At 35.4% G+C, this 25,549-nt stretch overlaps 1 protein-coding gene across 1 annotated transcript in view; it reads left to right on the top strand.

Annotated features, from left to right (window-relative positions):
- Positions 1–200: 200 nt before the first annotated feature.
- Positions 201–25,549, top strand: part of nfkb2 (nuclear factor of kappa light polypeptide gene enhancer in B-cells 2 (p49/p100)) — a 58,502-nt gene continuing 33,153 nt past the window's right edge. Inside the window, exon 1 of the mRNA XM_053333706.1 lies at positions 201–234. Within this exon, the coding sequence (XP_053189681.1) occupies positions 218–234 (17 nt within the window). The 5' untranslated portion in view covers positions 201–217. The remainder of the gene's footprint in view (positions 235–25,549) is intronic.

The following is a 25,549-nucleotide window of genomic DNA, read 5'->3' as shown; positions in this document are numbered from 1 at the left end:
TTGTGTTACTGTGTGTGTGTGTGTTACTGTGTGTTAGTGTGCGTATCTTAAGTTAACGTTACGCCCCCTTAACCTTTAACGCTGTTGTTTGTTACCATGACGACAAAGGTGGACTGTAACTGGTGTTTGGTGTCTGCAGGAATCTCTCTGACAGAAGAAGAAGAAGCCAGCAGCAGCTTCCTGTTGCCGTTGAGTCTTCATCATCATCATCATCATCATGGCTGGAGCTCTAAGGTGAGTCTCCTCATCAGTAACCTTATTGGTTATTGATCAGTCAGGATCATCAGTACACCCTGGCTCTGTATTCAACTGATCACCTGATTGATCAGGTGATCGGTCAGGTGATTGAGAGTAACTATGCAGTAACTATACAGTAACTATGCAGTAACTATACAGTAACTATACAGTAACTATGCAGTAACTATGCAGTAACTGCACAGTAACTGTGAAGTAACTATACAGTAACTATACAGTGACTATACAGTAACTATGCAGTGACTATGCAGTGACTATGCAGTGGCTATGCAGTAACTATGCAGTGACTATACAGTAACTATGAAGTAACTATACAGTAACTATGCAGTAACTATACAGTAACTGCACAGTAACTGTGAAGTAACTATACAGTAACTATACAGTGACTATACAGTAACTATGCAGTGACTATGCAGTGACTATGCAGTGACTATGCAGTGGCTATGCAGTAACTATGCAGTGACTATACAGTAACTATGAAGTAACTATACAGTAACTATGCAGTAACTATACAGTAACTATGCAGTAACTATGAAGTAACTATACAGTGACTATGCAGTAACTATGCAGTGACTATACAGTAACTATGAAGTAGCTATACAGTGACTATGCAGTAACTATGCAGTGACTATACAGTAACTATGAAGTAACTATACAGTGACTATGCAGTAACTATGCAGTGACTATACAGTAACTATGCAGTAACTATACAGTAACTATGCAGTAACTATGCAGTAACTATACAGTAACTATGCAGTAACTATACAGTGACTATGCAGTAACTATGCAGTGACTATACAGTAACTATGAAGTAACTATACAGTGACTATGCAGTAACTATACAGTGACTATACAGTAACTATACAGTAACTATGCAGTAACTATACAGTGACTATGCAGTGACTATGCAGTGACTATACAGTAACTATACAGTAACTATGCAGTAACTATACAGTAACTATACAGTAACTATGCAGTAACTATGCAGTAACTATACAGTAACTATGCAGTAACTATACAGTAACTATACAGTAACTATGCAGTGACTATGCAGTGACTATGCAGTAACTATACAGTAACTATACAGTGACTATACAGTAACTATGCAGTAACTATACAGTAACTATACAGTAACTATGCAGTAACTATGCAGTGACTATGCAGTGACTATACAGTGACTATGCAGTGACTATACAGTAACTATACAGTGACTATACAGTGACTATGCAGTAACTATACAGTAACTATGCAGTAACTATACAGTAACTATGCAGTAACTATGCAGTAACTATACAGTAACTAAGCAGTAACTATACAGTAACTATACAGTAACTAAGCAGTAACTATACAGTGACTATGCAGTAACTATGCAGTAACTATGCAGTGACTATGCAGTGACTATACAGTAACTATAGAGTGACTATGCAGTAACTATACAGTGACTATGCAGTAACTATACAGTAACTATACAGTGACTATACAGTGACTATGCAGTAACTATGCAGTGACTATACAGTAACTATGCAGTAACTATGCAGTAACTATAGAGTGACTATGCAGTAACTATACAGTGACTATGCAGTAACTATACAGTAACTATACAGTGACTATACAGTGACTATGCAGTAACTATGCAGTAACTATACAGTAACTATGCAGTGACTATGCAGTAACTATGCAGTAACTATACAGTGACTATGCAGTGACTATGCAGTAACTATACAGTAAGTATACAGTAAGTATACAGTAACTATGCAGTAACTATGCAGTGACTATACAGTAACTATGCAGTAACTATGCTGTGACTATGCAGTGACTATGCAGTAACTATACAGTAAGTATACAGTAAGTATACAGTAACTATGCAGTAACTATACAGTGACTATGCAGTAACTATGCAGTAACTATGCAGTGACTATACAGTAACTATGCAGTAACTATGCAGTAACTATGCAGTAACTATACAGTAACTATGCAGTGACTATGCAGTAACTATGCAGTAACTATACAGTGACTATGCAGTGACTATGCAGTAACTATACAGTAAGTATACAGTAAGTATACAGTAACTATGCAGTAACTATGCAGTGACTATACAGTAACTATGCAGTAACTATGCTGTGACTATGCAGTGACTATGCAGTAACTATACAGTAAGTATACAGTAACTATGCAGTAACTATGCAGTGACTATACAGTAACTATGCAGTAACTATGCTGTGACTATGCAGTGACTATACAGTGACTATGCAGTAACTATACTGTAACTATACAGTAACTATACAGTAACTATGCAGTAACTATGCAGTGACTATGCAGTGACTATACAGTGACTATGCAGTGACTATACAGTAACTATACAGTGACTATACAGTAACTATGCAGTAACTATGCAGTAACTATGCAGTAACTATACAGTAACTATGCAGTAACTATGCAGTGACTATGCAGTAACTATGCAGTAACTATACAGTGACTATGCAGTAACTATACAGTAACTATGCAGTGACTATGCAGTGACTATGCAGTAACTATACAGTAAGTATACAGTAACTATGCAGTAACTATGCAGTGACTATACAGTAACTATACAGTAACTATGCAGTAACTATACAGTAACTATGCTGTGACTATGCAGTGACTATGCAGTAACTATGCTGTGACTATGCAGTGACTATGCAGTAACTATACAGTAAGTATACAGTAAGTATACAGTAACTATGCAGTAACTATGCAGTGACTATGCAGTGACTATACAGTAACTATGCAGTAACTATGCTGTGACTATGCAGTGACTATGCAGTGACTATACAGTAAGTATACAGTAACTATGCAGTGACTATACAGTAACTATGCAGTGACTATGCAGTAACTATGCTGTGACTATGCAGTGACTATGCAGTAACTATACAGTAAGTATACAGTAAGTATACAGTAACTATGCAGTAACTATGCAGTGACTATACAGTAACTATGCAGTAACTATGCTGTGACTATGCAGTGACTATGCAGTGACTATGCAGTAACTATACAGTAACTATGCAGTAACTATACAGTAACTATGCAGTAACTATACAGTAACTATACAGTAACTATGCAGTAACTATGCAGTAACTGCACAGTAACTGTGAAGTAACTATACAGTAACTATACAGTGACTATACAGTAACTATGCAGTGACTATGCAGTGACTATGCAGTAACTATACAGTAACTATACAGTAACTATGCAGTAACTATGCAGTGACTATGCAGTAACTATGCAGTGACTATGCAGTAACTATGCAGTAACTATACAGTAACTATACAGTAACTATGCAGTAACTATACAGTAACTATGCAGTAACTATACAGTAACTATACAGTAACTATGCAGTAACTATGCAGTGACTATGCAGTGACTATACAGTAACTATACAGTAACTATACAGTAACTATGCAGTGACTATGCAGTAACTATACAGTAACTATACAGTAACTATGCAGTAACTATGCAGTAACTGCACAGTAACTGTGAAGTAACTATACAGTAACTATACAGTGACTATACAGTGACTATGCAGTGACTATGCAGTGGCTATGCAGTAACTATGCAGTGACTATACAGTAACTATGAAGTAACTATACAGTAACTATGCAGTAACTATACAGTAACTATGCAGTAACTATGCTGTGACTATGCAGTGACTATGCAGTGACTATGCAGTAACTATACAGTAACTATGCAGTAACTATGCAGTAACTATGCAGTGACTATACAGTAAGTATACAGTAACTATGCAGTGACTATACAGTAAGTATACAGTGACTATGCAGTAACTATACAGTGACTATACAGTAACTATACAGTAAGTATACAGTAACTATGCAGTAACTATACAGTGACTATACAGTAACTATGTAGTAAGTATACAGTAAGTATACAGTAACTATGCAGTAACTATGCAGTAACTATACAATAACTATACAGTAAGTATACAGTAAGTATCCAGTAATTATGCAGTAACTATACAATAACTATACAGTAAGTATACAGTAAGTATCCAGTAATTATGCAGTAACTATGCAGTAACTATACAGTAACTATACAGTAACTATGCAGTGACTATGCAGTGACTATGCAGTGACTATGCAGTAACTATACAGTAACTATACAGTGACTATGCAGTAACTATGCAGTAACTATACAGTAACTATACAGTAACTATGCAGTAACTATGCAGTGACTATGCAGTGACTATACAGTGACTATGCAGTGACTATACAGTAACTATACAGTGACTATACAGTAACTATGCAGTAACTATACAGTGACTATACAGTAACTATGCAGTAACTATACAGTGACTATGCAGTAACTATACAGTAACTATGCAGTAACTATACAGTAACTATGCAGTAACTATGCAGTAACTATACAGTAACTAAGCAGTAACTATACAGTAACTATACAGTAACTAAGCAGTAACTATACAGTGACTATGCAGTAACTATGCAGTAACTATGCAGTAACTATACAGTAACTATGCAGTGACTATGCAGTAACTATGCAGTAACTATACAGTGACTATGCAGTGACTATGCAGTAACTATACAGTAAGTATACAGTAAGTATACAGTAACTATGCAGTAACTATGCAGTAACTATACAGTAACTATACAGTAACTATGCAGTGACTATGCAGTGACTATACAGTAACTATACAGTAACTATGCAGTGACTATGCAGTGACTATGCAGTAACTATACAGTAACTATACAGTGACTATGCAGTAACTATGCAGTAACTATACAGTAACTATACAGTAACTATGCAGTGACTATGCAGTGACTATGCAGTGACTATACAGTGACTATGCAGTGACTATACAGTAACTATACAGTGACTATACAGTAACTATGCAGTAACTATACAGTGACTATACAGTAACTATGCAGTAACTATGCAGTAACTATGCAGTAACTATACAGTAACTATGCAGTGACTATGCAGTAACTATGCAGTAACTATACAGTGACTATGCAGTAACTATACAGTAACTATGCAGTGACTATGCAGTGACTATGCAGTAACTATACAGTAAGTATACAGTAACTATGCAGTAACTATGCAGTGACTATACAGTAACTATACAGTAACTATGCAGTAACTATACAGTAACTATGCTGTGACTATGCAGTGACTATGCAGTAACTATGCTGTGACTATGCAGTGACTATGCAGTAACTATACAGTAAGTATACAGTAAGTATACAGTAACTATGCAGTAACTATGCAGTGACTATGCAGTGACTATACAGTAACTATGCAGTAACTATGCTGTGACTATGCAGTGACTATGCAGTGACTATACAGTAAGTATACAGTAACTATGCAGTGACTATACAGTAACTATGCAGTGACTATGCAGTAACTATGCTGTGACTATGCAGTGACTATGCAGTAACTATACAGTAAGTATACAGTAAGTATACAGTAACTATGCAGTAACTATGCAGTGACTATACAGTAACTATGCAGTAACTATGCTGTGACTATGCAGTGACTATGCAGTGACTATGCAGTAACTATACAGTAACTATGCAGTAACTATACAGTAACTATGCAGTAACTATACAGTAACTATACAGTAACTATGCAGTAACTATGCAGTAACTGCACAGTAACTGTGAAGTAACTATACAGTAACTATACAGTGACTATACAGTAACTATGCAGTGACTATGCAGTGACTATGCAGTAACTATACAGTAACTATACAGTAACTATGCAGTAACTATGCAGTGACTATGCAGTAACTATGCAGTGACTATGCAGTAACTATGCAGTAACTATACAGTAACTATACAGTAACTATGCAGTAACTATACAGTAACTATGCAGTAACTATACAGTAACTATACAGTAACTATGCAGTAACTATGCAGTGACTATGCAGTGACTATACAGTAACTATACAGTAACTATACAGTAACTATGCAGTGACTATGCAGTAACTATACAGTAACTATACAGTAACTATGCAGTAACTATGCAGTAACTGCACAGTAACTGTGAAGTAACTATACAGTAACTATACAGTGACTATACAGTGACTATGCAGTGACTATGCAGTGGCTATGCAGTAACTATGCAGTGACTATACAGTAACTATGAAGTAACTATACAGTAACTATGCAGTAACTATACAGTAACTATGCAGTAACTATGCTGTGACTATGCAGTGACTATGCAGTGACTATGCAGTAACTATACAGTAACTATGCAGTAACTATGCAGTAACTATGCAGTGACTATACAGTAAGTATACAGTAACTATGCAGTGACTATACAGTAAGTATACAGTGACTATGCAGTAACTATACAGTGACTATACAGTAACTATACAGTAAGTATACAGTAACTATGCAGTAACTATACAGTGACTATACAGTAACTATGTAGTAAGTATACAGTAAGTATACAGTAACTATGCAGTAACTATGCAGTAACTATACAATAACTATACAGTAAGTATACAGTAAGTATCCAGTAATTATGCAGTAACTATACAATAACTATACAGTAAGTATACAGTAAGTATCCAGTAATTATGCAGTAACTATGCAGTAACTATACAGTAACTATACAGTAACTATGCAGTGACTATGCAGTGACTATGCAGTGACTATGCAGTAACTATACAGTAACTATACAGTGACTATGCAGTAACTATGCAGTAACTATACAGTAACTATACAGTAACTATGCAGTAACTATGCAGTGACTATGCAGTGACTATACAGTGACTATGCAGTGACTATACAGTAACTATACAGTGACTATACAGTAACTATGCAGTAACTATACAGTGACTATACAGTAACTATGCAGTAACTATACAGTGACTATGCAGTAACTATACAGTAACTATGCAGTAACTATACAGTAACTATGCAGTAACTATGCAGTAACTATACAGTAACTAAGCAGTAACTATACAGTAACTATACAGTAACTAAGCAGTAACTATACAGTGACTATGCAGTAACTGTGCAGTAACTATACAGTGACTATGCAGTAACTATGCAGTGACTATGCAGTGACTATACAGTGACTATGCAGTAACTATACAGTGACTATGCAGTAACTATACAGTAACTATACAGTGACTATACAGTAACTATGCAGTAACTATGCAGTAACTATACAGTAACTAAGCAGTAACTATACAGTGACTATGCAGTAACTGTGCAGTAACTATACAGTGACTATGCAGTAACTATGCAGTGACTATACAGTGACTATACAGTAACTATGCAGTAAGTATACAGTAAGTATACAGTAACTATGCAGTGACTATGCAGTAACTATGCAGTAACTATAGAGTGACTATGCAGTAACTATACAGTGACTATGCAGTAACTATACAGTAACTATACAGTAACTATGCAGTGACTATACAGTAACTATGCAGTAACTATGCAGTAACTATGCAGTAACTATACAGTAACTATGCAGTGACTATGCAGTAACTATGCAGTAACTATACAGTGACTATGCAGTAACTATGCAGTAACTATGCAGTAACTATGCAGTAACTATAGAGTGACTATGCAGTAACTATACAGTGACTATGCAGTAACTATACAGTAACTATACAGTGACTATGCAGTAACTATGCAGTAACTATGCAGTGACTATACAGTAACTATGCAGTAACTATGCAGTAACTATGCAGTAACTATACAGTAACTATGCAGTGACTATGCAGTAACTATGCAGTAACTATACAGTGACTATGCAGTGACTATGCAGTAACTATACAGTAAGTATACAGTAAGTATACAGTAACTATGCAGTAACTATGCAGTGACTATACAGTAACTATGCAGTAACTATGCAGTGACTATACAGTAACTATGCAGTAACTATGCTGTGACTATGCAGTGACTATGCAGTAACTATACAGTAACTATGCAGTAACTATACAGTAACTATGCTGTGACTATACAGTAACTATGCAGTAACTATACAGTAACTATACAGTAACTATACAGTAACTTAGCAGTAACTATGCAGTGACTATACAGTAACTATACAGTGACTATACAGTAACTATGCAGTAACTATACAGTGACTATGCAGTAACTATACAGTAACTATGCAGTAACTATGCAGTAACTATACAGTAACTAAGCAGTAACTATACAGTGACTATGCAGTAACTGTGCAGTAACTATACAGTGACTATACAGTAACTAAGCAGTAACTATACAGTGACTATGCAGTAACTGTGCAGTAACTATACAGTGACTATGCAGTAACTATGCAGTGACTATACAGTGACTATACAGTAACTATGCAGTAAGTATACAGTAAGTATACAGTAACTATGCAGTGACTATGCAGTAACTATGCAGTAACTATAGAGTGACTATGCAGTAACTATACAGTGACTATGCAGTAACTATACAGTAACTATACAGTGACTATGCAGTAACTATGCAGTGACTATACAGTAACTATGCAGTAACTATGCAGTAACTATGCAGTAACTATACAGTAACTATGCAGTGACTATGCAGTAACTATGCAGTAACTATACAGTGACTATGCAGTAACTATACAGTAACTATGCAGTGACTATGCAGTAACTTTACAGTAAGTATACAGTAAGTATACAGTAACTATGCAGTAATTATGCAGTGACTATACAGTAACTATGCAGTAACTATGCAGTGACTATGCAGTAACTATGCAGTAACTATACAGTGACTATGCAGTAACTATACAGTAACTATGCAGTGACTATGCAGTGACTATGCAGTAACTATACAGTAAGTATACAGTAACTATGCAGTAACTATGCAGTGACTATACAGTAACTATACAGTAACTATGCAGTAACTATACAGTAAGTATACAGTAACTATGCAGTAACTATGCAGTGACTATACAGTAACTATGCAGTAACTATGCTGTGACTATGCAGTGACTATGCAGTGACTATACAGTAAGTATACAGTAACTATGCAGTGACTATACAGTAACTATGCAGTGACTATGCAGTAACTATGCTGTGACTATGCAGTGACTATGCAGTAACTATACAGTAAGTATACAGTAAGTATACAGTAACTATGCAGTAACTATGCAGTGACTATACAGTAACTATGCAGTAACTATGCTGTGACTATGCAGTGACTATGCAGTAACTATACAGTAACTATGCAGTAACTATGCAGTAACTATGCAGTGACTATACAGTAAGTATACAGTAACTATGCAGTGACTATACAGTAAGTATACAGTGACTATGCAGTAACTATACAGTGACTATACAGTAACTATACAGTAAGTATACAGTAACTATGCAGTAACTATACAGTGACTATACAGTAACTATGTAGTAAGTATACAGTAAGTATACAGTAACTATGCAGTAACTATGCAGTAACTATACAATAACTATACAGTAAGTATACAGTAAGTATCCAGTAATTATGCAGTGACTATACAATAACTATACAGTAAGTATACAGTAAGTATCCAGTAATTATGCAGTAACTATGCAGTAACTATACAGTAACTATACAGTAAGTATACAGTAATTATGCAGTAACTATACAATAACTATACAGTAACTATGCAGTAACTATGCAGTAACTGCACAGTAACTGTGAAGTAACTATACAGTAACTATACAGTGACTATACAGTAACTATGCAGTGACTATGCAGTGACTATGCAGTGGCTATGCAGTAACTATGCAGTGACTATACAGTAACTATGAAGTAACTATACAGTAACTATGCAGTAACTATACAGTAACTGCACAGTAACTGTGAAGTAACTATACAGTAACTATACAGTGACTATACAGTAACTATGCAGTAACTGCACAGTAACTGTGAAGTAACTATACAGTAACTATACAGTGACTATACAGTGACTATGCAGTGACTATGCAGTGGCTATGCAGTAACTATGCAGTGACTATACAGTAACTATGAAGTAACTATACAGTAACTATGCAGTAACTATACAGTAACTGCACAGTAACTGTGAAGTAACTATACAGTAACTATACAGTGACTATACAGTAACTATGCAGTGACTATGCAGTGACTATGCAGTAACTATGCAGTAACTGCACAGTAACTGTGAAGTAACTATACAGTAACTATACAGTGACTATACAGTAACTATGCAGTGACTATGCAGTGACTATGCAGTGGCTATGCAGTAACTATGCAGTGACTATGCAGTAACTATGAAGTAACTATACAGTGACTATGCAGTAACTATGCAGTGACTATACAGTAACTATGAAGTAGCTATACAGTGACTATGCAGTAACTATGCAGTGACTATACAGTAACTATGAAGTAACTATACAGTGACTATGCAGTAACTATGCAGTGACTATACAGTAACTATGCAGTAACTATACAGTAACTATGCAGTAACTATGCAGTAACTATACAGTAACTATGCAGTAACTATACAGTGACTATGCAGTAACTATGCAGTGACTATACAGTAACTATGAAGTAACTATACAGTGACTATGCAGTAACTATACAGTGACTATGCAGTAACTATACAGTGACTATACAGTAACTATACAGTAACTATGCAGTAACTATGCAGTAACTATGCAGTGACTATGCAGTAACTATGCAGTAACTATACAGTAACTATACAGTAACTATGCAGTAACTATACAGTAACTATGCAGTAACTATACAGTAACTATACAGTAACTATGCAGTGACTATGCAGTGACTATACAGTAACTATACAGTAACTATACAGTAACTATGCAGTGACTATGCAGTAACTATGCAGTAACTATACAGTAACTATACAGTAACTATGCAGTAACTATGCAGTAACTGCACAGTAACTGTGAAGTAACTATACAGTAACTATACAGTGACTATACAGTAACTATGCAGTGACTATGCAGTGACTATGCAGTGGCTATGCAGTAACTATGCAGTGACTATACAGTAACTATGAAGTAACTATACAGTAACTATGCAGTAACTATACAGTAACTGCACAGTAACTGTGAAGTAACTATACAGTAACTATACAGTGACTATACAGTAACTATGCAGTAACTGCACAGTAACTGTGAAGTAACTATACAGTAACTATACAGTGACTATACAGTGACTATGCAGTGACTATGCAGTGGCTATGCAGTAACTATGCAGTGACTATACAGTAACTATGAAGTAACTATACAGTAACTATGCAGTAACTATACAGTAACTGCACAGTAACTGTGAAGTAACTATACAGTAACTATACAGTGACTATACAGTAACTATGCAGTGACTATGCAGTAACTATGCAGTAACTGCACAGTAACTGTGAAGTAACTATACAGTAACTATACAGTGACTATACAGTAACTATGCAGTGACTATGCAGTGACTATGCAGTGGCTATGCAGTAACTATGCAGTGACTATGCAGTAACTATGAAGTAACTATACAGTGACTATGCAGTAACTATGCAGTGACTATACAGTAACTATGAAGTAGCTATACAGTGACTATGCAGTAACTATGCAGTGACTATACAGTAACTATGAAGTAACTATACAGTGACTATGCAGTAACTATGCAGTGACTATACAGTAACTATGCAGTAACTATACAGTAACTATGCAGTAACTATGCAGTAACTATACAGTAACTATGCAGTAACTATACAGTGACTATGCAGTAACTATGCAGTGACTATACAGTAACTATGAAGTAACTATACAGTGACTATGCAGTAACTATACAGTGACTATGCAGTAACTATACAGTGACTATACAGTAACTATACAGTAACTATGCAGTAACTATACAGTAACTATGCAGTAACTATACAGTAACTATACAGTAACTATGCAGTGACTATGCAGTGACTATACAGTAACTATACAGTAACTATACAGTAACTATGCAGTGACTATGCAGTGACTATGCAGTAACTATACAGTAAGTATACAGTAACTATGCAGTAACTATGCAGTAACTATGCAGTAACTATACAGTGACTATGCAGTAACTATACAGTGACTATACAGTAACTATACAGTAACTATGCAGTAACTATGCAGTAACTATGCAGTGACTATGCAGTAACTATGCAGTAACTATACAGTAACTATACAGTAACTATGCAGTAACTATACAGTAACTATGCAGTAACTATACAGTAACTATACAGTAACTATGCAGTGACTATGCAGTGACTATACAGTAACTATACAGTAACTATACAGTAACTATGCAGTGACTATGCAGTAACTATGCAGTAACTGCACAGTAACTGTGAAGTAACTATACAGTAACTATACAGTGACTATACAGTAACTATGCAGTGACTATGCAGTGACTATGCAGTGGCTATGCAGTAACTATGCAGTGACTATACAGTAACTATGAAGTAACTATACAGTAACTATGCAGTAACTATACAGTAACTGCACAGTAACTGTGAAGTAACTATACAGTAACTATACAGTGACTATACAGTAACTATGCAGTGACTATGCAGTGACTATGCAGTAACTATGCAGTAACTGCACAGTAACTGTGAAGTAACTATACAGTAACTATACAGTGACTATACAGTAACTATGCAGTGACTATGCAGTGACTATGCAGTGGCTATGCAGTAACTATGCAGTGACTATGCAGTAACTATGAAGTAACTATACAGTGACTATGCAGTAACTATGCAGTGACTATACAGTAACTATGAAGTAGCTATACAGTGACTATGCAGTAACTATGCAGTGACTATACAGTAACTATGAAGTAACTATACAGTGACTATGCAGTAACTATGCAGTAACTATACAGTAACTATGCAGTAACTATACAGTGACTATGCAGTAACTATGCAGTGACTATACAGTAACTATGAAGTAACTATACAGTAACTATGCAGTAACTATACAGTAACTGCACAGTAACTGTGAAGTAACTATACAGTAACTATACAGTGACTATACAGTAACTATGCAGTGACTATGCAGTGACTATGCAGTAACTATGCAGTAACTGCACAGTAACTGTGAAGTAACTATGCAGTAACTATGCAGTAACTATACAGTAACTATGCAGTAACTATACAGTAACTATACAGTAACTATGCAGTGACTATGCAGTGACTATGCAGTAACTATACAGTAACTATACAGTGACTATGCAGTAACTATGCAGTAACTATACAGTAACTATACAGTAACTATGCAGTAACTATGCAGTGACTATGCAGTGACTATACAGTGACTATGCAGTGACTATACAGTAACTATACAGTGACTATACAGTAACTATGCAGTAACTATACAGTGACTATACAGTAACTATGCAGTAACTATACAGTGACTATGCAGTAACTATACAGTAACTATGCAGTAACTATACAGTAACTATGCAGTAACTATGCAGTAACTATACAGTAACTAAGCAGTAACTATACAGTAACTATACAGTAACTAAGCAGTAACTATACAGTGACTATGCAGTAACTGTGCAGTAACTATACAGTGACTATGCAGTAACTATGCAGTGACTATGCAGTGACTATACAGTGACTATGCAGTAACTATACAGTGACTATGCAGTAACTATACAGTAACTATACAGTGACTATACAGTAACTATGCAGTAACTATGCAGTAACTATACAGTAACTAAGCAGTAACTATACAGTGACTATGCAGTAACTGTGCAGTAACTATACAGTGACTATGCAGTAACTATGCAGTGACTATACAGTGACTATACAGTAACTATGCAGTAAGTATACAGTAAGTATACAGTAACTATGCAGTGACTATGCAGTAACTATGCAGTAACTATAGAGTGACTATGCAGTAACTATACAGTGACTATGCAGTAACTATACAGTAACTATACAGTAACTATGCAGTGACTATACAGTAACCATGCAGTAACTATGCAGTAACTATGCAGTAACTATACAGTAACTATGCAGTGACTATGCAGTAACTATGCAGTAACTATACAGTGACTATGCAGTAACTATGCAGTAACTATGCAGTAACTATGCAGTAACTATAGAGTGACTATGCAGTAACTATACAGTGACTATGCAGTAACTATACAGTAACTATACAGTGACTATGCAGTAACTATGCAGTAACTATGCAGTGACTATACAGTAACTATGCAGTAACTATGCAGTAACTATGCAGTAACTATACAGTAACTATGCAGTGACTATGCAGTAACTATGCAGTAACTATACAGTGACTATGCAGTGACTATGCAGTAACTATACAGTAAGTATACAGTAAGTATACAGTAACTATGCAGTAACTATGCAGTGACTATACAGTAACTATGCAGTAACTATGCAGTGACTATACAGTAACTATGCAGTAACTATGCTGTGACTATGCAGTGACTATGCAGTAACTATGCAGTAACTATGCAGTAACTATACAGTAACTATGCAGTGACTATGCAGTAACTATGCAGTAACTATACAGTAACTATACAGTGACTATGCAGTAACTATGCAGTAACTATGCAGTGACTATACAGTAACTATGCAGTAACTATGCAGTAACTATGCAGTAACTATACAGTAACTATGCAGTGACTATGCAGTAACTATGCAGTAACTATACAGTGACTATGCAGTGACTATGCAGTAACTATACAGTAAGTATACAGTAAGTATACAGTAACTATGCAGTAACTATGCAGTGACTATACAGTAACTATGCAGTAACTATGCAGTGACTATACAGTAACTATGCAGTAACTATGCTGTGACTATGCAGTGACTATGCAGTAACTATACAGTAACTATGCAGTAACTATACAGTAACTATGCTGTGACTATACAGTAACTATGCAGTAACTATACAGTAACTATACAGTAACTATACAGTAACTATGCAGTAACTATGCAGTGACTATACAGTAACTATACAGTGACTATACAGTAACTATGCAGTAACTATACAGTGACTATACAGTAACTATGCAGTAACTATACAGTGACTATGCAGTAACTATACAGTAACTATGCAGTAACTATACAGTAACTATGCAGTAACTATGCAGTAACTATACAGTAACTAAGCAGTAACTATACAGTGACTATGCAGTAACTGTGCAGTAACTATACAGTGACTATACAGTAACTAAGCAGTAACTATACAGTGACTATGCAGTAACTGTGCAGTAACTATACAGTGACTATGCAGTAACTATGCAGTAACTATGCAGTAACTATACAGTAACTATGCAGTGACTATGCAGTAACTATGCAGTAACTATACAGTGACTATGCAGTAACTATGCAGTAACTATGCAGTAACTATGCAGTAACTATAGAGTGACTATGCAGTAACTATACAGTGACTATGCAGTAACTATACAGTAACTATACAGTGACTATGCAGTAACTATGCAGTAACTATGCAGTGACTATACAGTAACTATGCAGTAACTATGCAGTAACTATGCAGTAACTATACAGTAACTATGCAGTGACTATGCAGTAACTATGCAGTAACTATACAGTGACTATGCAGTGACTATGCAGTAACTATACAGTAAGTATACAGTAAGTATACAGTAACTATGCAGTAACTATGCAGTGACTATACAGTAACTATGCAGTAACTATGCAGTGACTATACAGTAACTATGCAGTAACTATGCTGTGACTATGCAGTGACTATGCAGTAACTATGCAGTGACTATACAGTAACTATGCAGTAACTATGCTGTGACTATGCAGTGACTATGCAGTAACTATACAGTAACTATACAGTGACTATGCAGTAACTATGCAGTAACTATGCAGTGACTATACAGTAACTATGCAGTAACTATGCAGTAACTATACAGTAACTATACAGTAACTATGCAGTAACTATGCAGTGACTATACAGTAACTATACAGTGACTATACAGTAACTATGCAGTAACTATACAGTGACTATACAGTAACTATGCAGTAACTATACAGTGACTATGCAGTAACTATACAGTAACTATGCAGTAACTATACAGTAACTATGCAGTAACTATGCAGTAACTATACAGTAACTAAGCAGTAACTATACAGTGACTATGCAGTAACTGTGCAGTAACTATACAGTGACTATACAGTAACTAAGCAGTAACTATACAGTGACTATGCAGTAACTGTGCAGTAACTATACAGTGACTATGCAGTAACTATGCAGTAACTATGCAGTAACTATACAGTAACTATGCAGTGACTATGCAGTAACTATGCAGTAACTATACAGTGACTATGCAGTAACTATGCAGTAACTATGCAGTAACTATGCAGTAACTATAGAGTGACTATGCAGTAACTATACAGTGACTATGCAGTAACTATACAGTAACTATACAGTGACTATGCAGTAACTATGCAGTAACTATGCAGTGACTATACAGTAACTATGCAGTAACTATGCAGTAACTATGCAGTAACTATACAGTAACTATGCAGTGACTATGCAGTAACTATGCAGTAACTATACAGTGACTATGCAGTGACTATGCAGTAACTATACAGTAAGTATACAGTAAGTATACAGTAACTATGCAGTAACTATGCAGTGACTATACAGTAACTATGCAGTAACTATGCAGTGACTATACAGTAACTATGCAGTAACTATGCTGTGACTATGCAGTGACTATGCAGTAACTATGCAGTGACTATACAGTAACTATGCAGTAACTATGCTGTGACTATGCAGTGACTATGCAGTAACTATACAGTAACTATACAGTGACTATGCAGTAACTATGCAGTAACTATGCAGTGACTATACAGTAACTATGCAGTAACTATGCAGTAACTATGCAGTAACTATACAGTAACTATGCAGTGACTATGCAGTAACTATGCAGTAACTATACAGTGACTATGCAGTGACTATGCAGTAACTATACAGTAAGTATACAGTAAGTATACAGTAACTATGCAGTAACTATGCAGTGACTATACAGTAACTATGCAGTAACTATGCAGTGACTATACAGTAACTATGCAGTAACTATGCTGTGACTATGCAGTGACTATGCAGTAACTATGCAGTAACTATGCAGTGACTATACAGTAACTATGCAGTAACTATGCAGTAACTATGCAGTAACTATACAGTAACTATGCAGTGACTATGCAGTAACTATGCAGTAACTATACAGTGACTATGCAGTGACTATGCAGTAACTATACAGTAAGTATACAGTAAGTATACAGTAACTATGCAGTAACTATGCAGTGACTATACAGTAACTATGCAGTAACTATGCAGTGACTATACAGTAACTATGCAGTAACTATGCTGTGACTATGCAGTGACTATGCAGTAACTATGCAGTAACTATGCAGTAACTATACAGTAACTATGCAGTGACTATGCAGTAACTATGCAGTAACTATACAGTAACTATACAGTGACTATGCAGTAACTATGCAGTAACTATGCAGTGACTATACAGTAACTATGCAGTAACTATGCAGTAACTATGCAGTAACTATACAGTAACTATGCAGTGACTATGCAGTAACTATGCAGTAACTATACAGTGACTATGCAGTGACTATGCAGTAACTATACAGTAAGTATACAGTAAGTATACAGTAACTATGCAGTAACTATGCAGTGACTATACAGTAACTATGCAGTAACTATGCAGTGACTATACAGTAACTATGCAGTAACTATGCTGTGACTATGCAGTGACTATGCAGTAACTATACAGTAACTATGCAGTAACTATACAGTAACTATGCTGTGACTATACAGTAACTATGCAGTAACTATACAGTAACTATACAGTAACTATACAGTAACTATGCAGTAACTATGCAGTGACTATACAGTAACTATACAGTGACTATACAGTAACTATGCAGTAACTATACAGTGACTATACAGTAACTATGCAGTAACTATACAGTGACTATGCAGTAACTATACAGTAACTATGCAGTAACTATACAGTAACTATGCAGTAACTATGCAGTAACTATACAGTAACTAAGCAGTAACTATACAGTGACTATGCAGTAACTGTGCAGTAACTATACAGTGACTATACAGTAACTAAGCAGTAACTATACAGTGACTATGCAGTAACTGTGCAGTAACTATACAGTGACTATGCAGTAACTATGCAGTGACTATACAGTGACTATACAGTAACTATGCAGTAAGTATATAGTAAGTATACAGTAACTATGCAGTGACTATGCAGTAACTATGCAGTAACTATAGAGTGACTATGCAGTAACTATACAGTGACTATGCAGTAACTATACAGTAACTATACAGTAACTATGCAGTAACTATGCAGTAACTATGCAGTAACTATACAGTAACTATGCAGTGACTATGCAGTAACTATGCAGTAACTATACAGTGACTATGCAGTAACTATACAGTAACTATGCAGTGACTATGCAGTAACTTTACAGTAAGTATACAGTAAGTATACAGTAACTATGCAGTAATTATGCAGTGACTATACAGTAACTATGCAGTAACTATGCAGTGACTATGCAGTAACTATGCAGTAACTATACAGTGACTATGCAGTAACTATACAGTAACTATGCAGTGACTATGCAGTGACTATGCAGTAACTATACAGTAAGTATACAGTAACTATGCAGTAACTATGCAGTGACTATACAGTAACTATACAGTAACTATGCAGTAACTATACAGTAACTATGCTGTGACTATGCAGTGACTATGCAGTAACTATGCTGTGACTATGCAGTGACTATGCAGTAACTATACAGTAAGTATACAGTAAGTATACAGTAACTATGCAGTAACTATGCAGTGACTATACAGTAACTATGCAGTAACTATGCTGTGACTATGCAGTGACTATGCAGTGACTATACAGTAAGTATACAGTAACTATGCAGTGACTATACAGTAACTATGCAGTGACTATGCAGTAACTATGCTGTGACTATGCAGTGACTATGCAGTAACTATACAGTAAGTATACAGTAAGTATACAGTAACTATGCAGTAACTATGCAGTGACTATACAGTAACTATGCAGTAACTATGCTGTGACTATGCAGTGACTATGCAGTAACTATACAGTAACTATGCAGTAACTATGCAGTAACTATGCAGTGACTATACAGTAAGTATACAGTAACTATGCAGTGACTATACAGTAAGTATACAGTGACTATGCAGTAACTATACAGTGACTATACAGTAACTATACAGTAAGTATACAGTAACTATGCAGTAACTATACAGTGACTATACAGTAACTATGTAGTAAGTATACAGTAAGTATACAGTAACTATGCAGTAACTATGCAGTAACTATACAATAACTATACAGTAAGTATACAGTAAGTATCCAGTAATTATGCAGTGACTATACAATAACTATACAGTAAGTATACAGTAAGTATCCAGTAATTATGCAGTAACTATGCAGTAACTATACAGTAACTATACAGTAAGTATACAGTAATTATGCAGTAACTATACAATAACTATACAGTAACTATGCAGTAACTATGCAGTAACTGCACAGTAACTGTGAAGTAACTATACAGTAACTATACAGTGACTATACAGTAACTATGCAGTGACTATGCAGTGACTATGCAGTGGCTATGCAGTAACTATGCAGTGACTATACAGTAACTATGAAGTAACTATACAGTAACTATGCAGTAACTATACAGTAACTGCACAGTAACTGTGAAGTAACTATACAGTAACTATACAGTGACTATACAGTAACTATGCAGTAACTGCACAGTAACTGTGAAGTAACTATACAGTAACTATACAGTGACTATACAGTGACTATGCAGTGACTATGCAGTGGCTATGCAGTAACTATGCAGTGACTATACAGTAACTATGAAGTAACTATACAGTAACTATGCAGTAACTATACAGTAACTGCACAGTAACTGTGAAGTAACTATACAGTAACTATACAGTGACTATACAGTAACTATGCAGTGACTATGCAGTGACTATGCAGTAACTATGCAGTAACTGCACAGTAACTGTGAAGTAACTATACAGTAACTATACAGTGACTATACAGTAACTATGCAGTGACTATGCAGTGACTATGCAGTGGCTATGCAGTAACTATGCAGTGACTATGCAGTAACTATGAAGTAACTATACAGTGACTATGCAGTAACTATGCAGTGACTATACAGTAACTATGAAGTAGCTATACAGTGACTATGCAGTAACTATGCAGTGACTATACAGTAACTATGAAGTAACTATACAGTGACTATGCAGTAACTATGCAGTGACTATACAGTAACTATGCAGTAACTATACAGTAACTATGCAGTAACTATGCAGTAACTATACAGTAACTATGCAGTAACTGCACAGTAACTGTGAAGTAACTATACAGTAACTATACAGTGACTATACAGTAACTATGCAGTGACTATGCAGTGACTATGCAGTGGCTATGCAGTAACTATGCAGTGACTATGCAGTAACTATGAAGTAACTATACAGTGACTATGCAGTAACTATGCAGTGACTATACAGTAACTATGAAGTAGCTATACAGTGACTATGCAGTAACTATGCAGTGACTATACAGTAACTATGAAGTAACTATACAGTGACTATGCAGTAACTATGCAGTGACTATACAGTAACTATGCAGTAACTATACAGTAACTATGCAGTAACTATACAGTAACTATGCAGTAACTATACAGTGACTATGCAGTAACTATGCAGTGACTATACAGTAACTATGAAGTAACTATACAGTGACTATGCAGTAACTATACAGTGACTATGCAGTAACTATACAGTGACTATACAGTAACTATACAGTAACTATGCAGTAACTATGCAGTAACTATGCAGTGACTATGCAGTAACTATGCAGTAACTATACAGTAACTATACAGTAACTATGCAGTAACTATACAGTAACTATGCAGTAACTATACAGTAACTATACAGTAACTATGCAGTGACTATGCAGTGACTATACAGTAACTATACAGTAACTATACAGTAACTATGCAGTGACTATGCAGTAACTATGCAGTAACTATACAGTAACTATACAGTAACTATGCAGTAACTATGCAGTAACTGCACAGTAACTGTGAAGTAACTATACAGTAACTATACAGTGACTATACAGTAACTATGCAGTGACTATGCAGTGACTATGCAGTGGCTATGCAGTAACTATGCAGTGACTATACAGTAACTATGAAGTAACTATACAGTAACTATGCAGTAACTATACAGTAACTGCACAGTAACTGTGAAGTAACTATACAGTAACTATACAGTGACTATACAGTAACTATGCAGTGACTATGCAGTGACTATGCAGTAACTATGCAGTAACTGCACAGTAACTGTGAAGTAACTATACAGTAACTATACAGTGACTATACAGTAACTATGCAGTGACTATGCAGTGACTATGCAGTGGCTATGCAGTAACTATGCAGTGACTATGCAGTAACTATGAAGTAACTATACAGTGACTATGCAGTAACTATGCAGTGACTATACAGTAACTATGAAGTAGCTATACAGTGACTATGCAGTAACTATGCAGTGACTATACAGTAACTATGAAGTAACTATACAGTGACTATGCAGTAACTATGCAGTGACTATACAGTAACTATGCAGTAACTATACAGTAACTATGCAGTAACTGCACAGTAACTGTGAAGTAACTATACAGTAACTATACAGTGACTATACAGTAACTATGCAGTGACTATGCAGTGACTATGCAGTGGCTATGCAGTAACTATGCAGTGACTATACAGTAACTATGAAGTAACTATACAGTAACTATGCAGTAACTATACAGTAACTGCACAGTAACTGTGAAGTAACTATACAGTAACTATACAGTGACTATACAGTAACTATGCAGTGACTATGCAGTGACTATGCAGTAACTATGCAGTAACTGCACAGTAACTGTGAAGTAACTATACAGTAACTATACAGTGACTATACAGTAACTATACAGTAACTATGAAGTAGCTATACAGTGACTATGCAGTAACTATGCAGTGACTATACAGTAACTATGAAGTAACTATACAGTGACTATGCAGTAACTATGCAGTGACTATACAGTAACTATGCAGTAACTATACAGTAACTATGCAGTAACTATGCAGTAACTATGCAGTAACTATACAGTGACTATGCAGTAACTATGCAGTGACTATACAGTAACTATGAAGTAACTATACAGTGACTATGCAGTAACTATACAGTGACTATGCAGTAACTATACAGTGACTATACAGTAACTATACAGTAACTATGCAGTAACTATGCAGTAACTATGCAGTGACTATGCAGTAACTATGCAGTGACTATGCAGTAACTATGCAGTAACTATACAGTAACTATACAGTAACTATGCAGTAACTATACAGTAACTATGCAGTAACTATACAGTAACTATACAGTAACTATGCAGTAACTATGCAGTGACTATACAGTAACTATACAGTAACTATACAGTAACTATGCAGTGACTATGCAGTAACTATGCAGTAACTATACAGTAACTATACAGTAACTATGCAGTAACTATGCAGTAACTGCACAGTAACTGTGAAGTAACTATACAGTAACTATACAGTGACTATACAGTAACTATGCAGTGACTATGCAGTGACTATGCAGTGGCTATGCAGTAACTATGCAGTGACTATACAGTAACTATGAAGTAACTATACAGTAACTATGCAGTAACTATACAGTAACTGCACAGTAACTGTGAAGTAACTATACAGTAACTATACAGTGACTATACAGTAACTATGCAGTGACTATGCAGTGACTATGCAGTAACTATGCAGTAACTGCACAGTAACTGTGAAGTAACTATACAGTAACTATACAGTGACTATACAGTAACTATGCAGTGACTATGCAGTGACTATGCAGTGACTATGCAGTGGCTATGCAGTAACTATGCAGTGACTATGCAGTAACTATGAAGTAACTATGAAGTAACTATACAGTGACTATGCAGTAACTATGCAGTGACTATACAGTAAATATGAAGTAGCTATACAGTGACTATGCAGTAACTATGCAGTGACTATACAGTAACTATGCAGTAACTATACAGTAACTATGCAGTAACTATGCAGTAACTATACAGTAACTATGCAGTAACTATACAGTGACTATGCAGTAACTATGCAGTGACTATACAGTAACTATGAAGTAACTATACAGTGACTATGCAGTAACTATACAGTGACTATACAGTAACTATACAGTAACTATGCAGTAACTATGCAGTAACTATACAGTGACTATGCAGTGACTATGCAGTGACTATACAGTAACTATACAGTAACTATGCAGTAACTATACAGTAACTATACAGTAACTATGCAGTAACTATACAGTAACTATGCAGTGACTATGCAGTAACTATGCAGTAACTATACAGTGACTATGCAGTAACTATGCAGTAACTATGCAGTAACTATACAGTAACTATGCAGTAACTATGCAGTAACTATACAGTAACTATGCAGTAACTATGCAGTAACTATACAGTAACTATGCAGTAACTATACAGTAACTATACAGTAACTATGCAGTGACTATGCAGTGACTATGCAGTAACTATACAGTAACTATACAGTGACTATGCAGTAACTATGCAGTAACTATACAGTAACTATACAGTAACTATGCAGTAACTATGCAGTGACTATGCAGTGACTATACAGTGACTATGCAGTGACTATACAGTAACTATACAGTGACTATACAGTAACTATGCAGTAACTATACAGTGACTATACAGTAACTATGCAGTAACTATACAGTGACTATGCAGTAACTATACAGTAACTATGCAGTAACTATACAGTAACTATGCAGTAACTATGCAGTAACTATACAGTAACTAAGCAGTAACTATACAGTAACTATACAGTAACTAAGCAGTAACTATACAGTGACTATGCAGTAACTGTGCAGTAACTATACAGTGACTATGCAGTAACTATGCAGTGACTATGCAGTGACTATACAGTGACTATGCAGTAACTATACAGTGACTATGCAGTAACTATACAGTAACTATACAGTGACTATACAGTAACTATGCAGTAACTATGCAGTAACTATACAGTAACTAAGCAGTAACTATACAGTGACTATGCAGTAACTGTGCAGTAACTATACAGTGACTATGCAGTAACTATGCAGTGACTATACAGTGACTATACAGTAACTATGCAGTAAGTATACAGTAAGTATACAGTAACTATGCAGTGACTATGCAGTAACTATGCAGTAACTATAGAGTGACTATGCAGTAACTATACAGTGACTATGCAGTAACTATACAGTAACTATACAGTAACTATGCAGTGACTATACAGTAACCATGCAGTAACTATGCAGTAACTATGCAGTAACTATACAGTAACTATGCAGTGACTATGCAGTAACTATGCAGTAACTATACAGTGACTATGCAGTAACTATGCAGTAACTATGCAGTAACTATGCAGTAACTATAGAGTGACTATGCAGTAACTATACAGTGACTATGCAGTAACTATACAGTAACTATACAGTGACTATGCAGTAACTATGCAGTAACTATGCAGTGACTATACAGTAACTATGCAGTAACTATGCAGTAACTATGCAGTAACTATACAGTAACTATGCAGTGACTATGCAGTAACTATGCAGTAACTATACAGTGACTATGCAGTGACTATGCAGTAACTATACAGTAAGTATACAGTAAGTATACAGTAACTATGCAGTAACTATGCAGTGACTATACAGTAACTATGCAGTAACTATGCAGTGACTATACAGTAACTATGCAGTAACTATGCTGTGACTATGCAGTGACTATGCAGTAACTATACAGTAACTATGCAGTAACTATACAGTAACTATGCTGTGACTATACAGTAACTATGCAGTAACTATACAGTAACTATACAGTAACTATACAGTAACTATGCAGTAACTATGCAGTGACTATACAGTAACTATACAGTGACTATACAGTAACTATGCAGTAACTATACAGTGACTATACAGTAACTATGCAGTAACTATACAGTGACTATGCAGTAACTATACAGTAACTATGCAGTAACTATACAGTAACTATGCAGTAACTATGCAGTAACTATACAGTAACTAAGCAGTAACTATACAGTGACTATGCAGTAACTGTGCAGTAACTAT

The sequence above is a fragment of the Scomber japonicus genome, chromosome 14, assembly GCF_027409825.1.
Source record: "Scomber japonicus isolate fScoJap1 chromosome 14, fScoJap1.pri, whole genome shotgun sequence".
Classification (NCBI taxonomy): Eukaryota; Metazoa; Chordata; class Actinopteri; order Scombriformes; family Scombridae; genus Scomber; species Scomber japonicus.
This window is presented reverse-complemented; position numbering and strand designations above follow the sequence as displayed.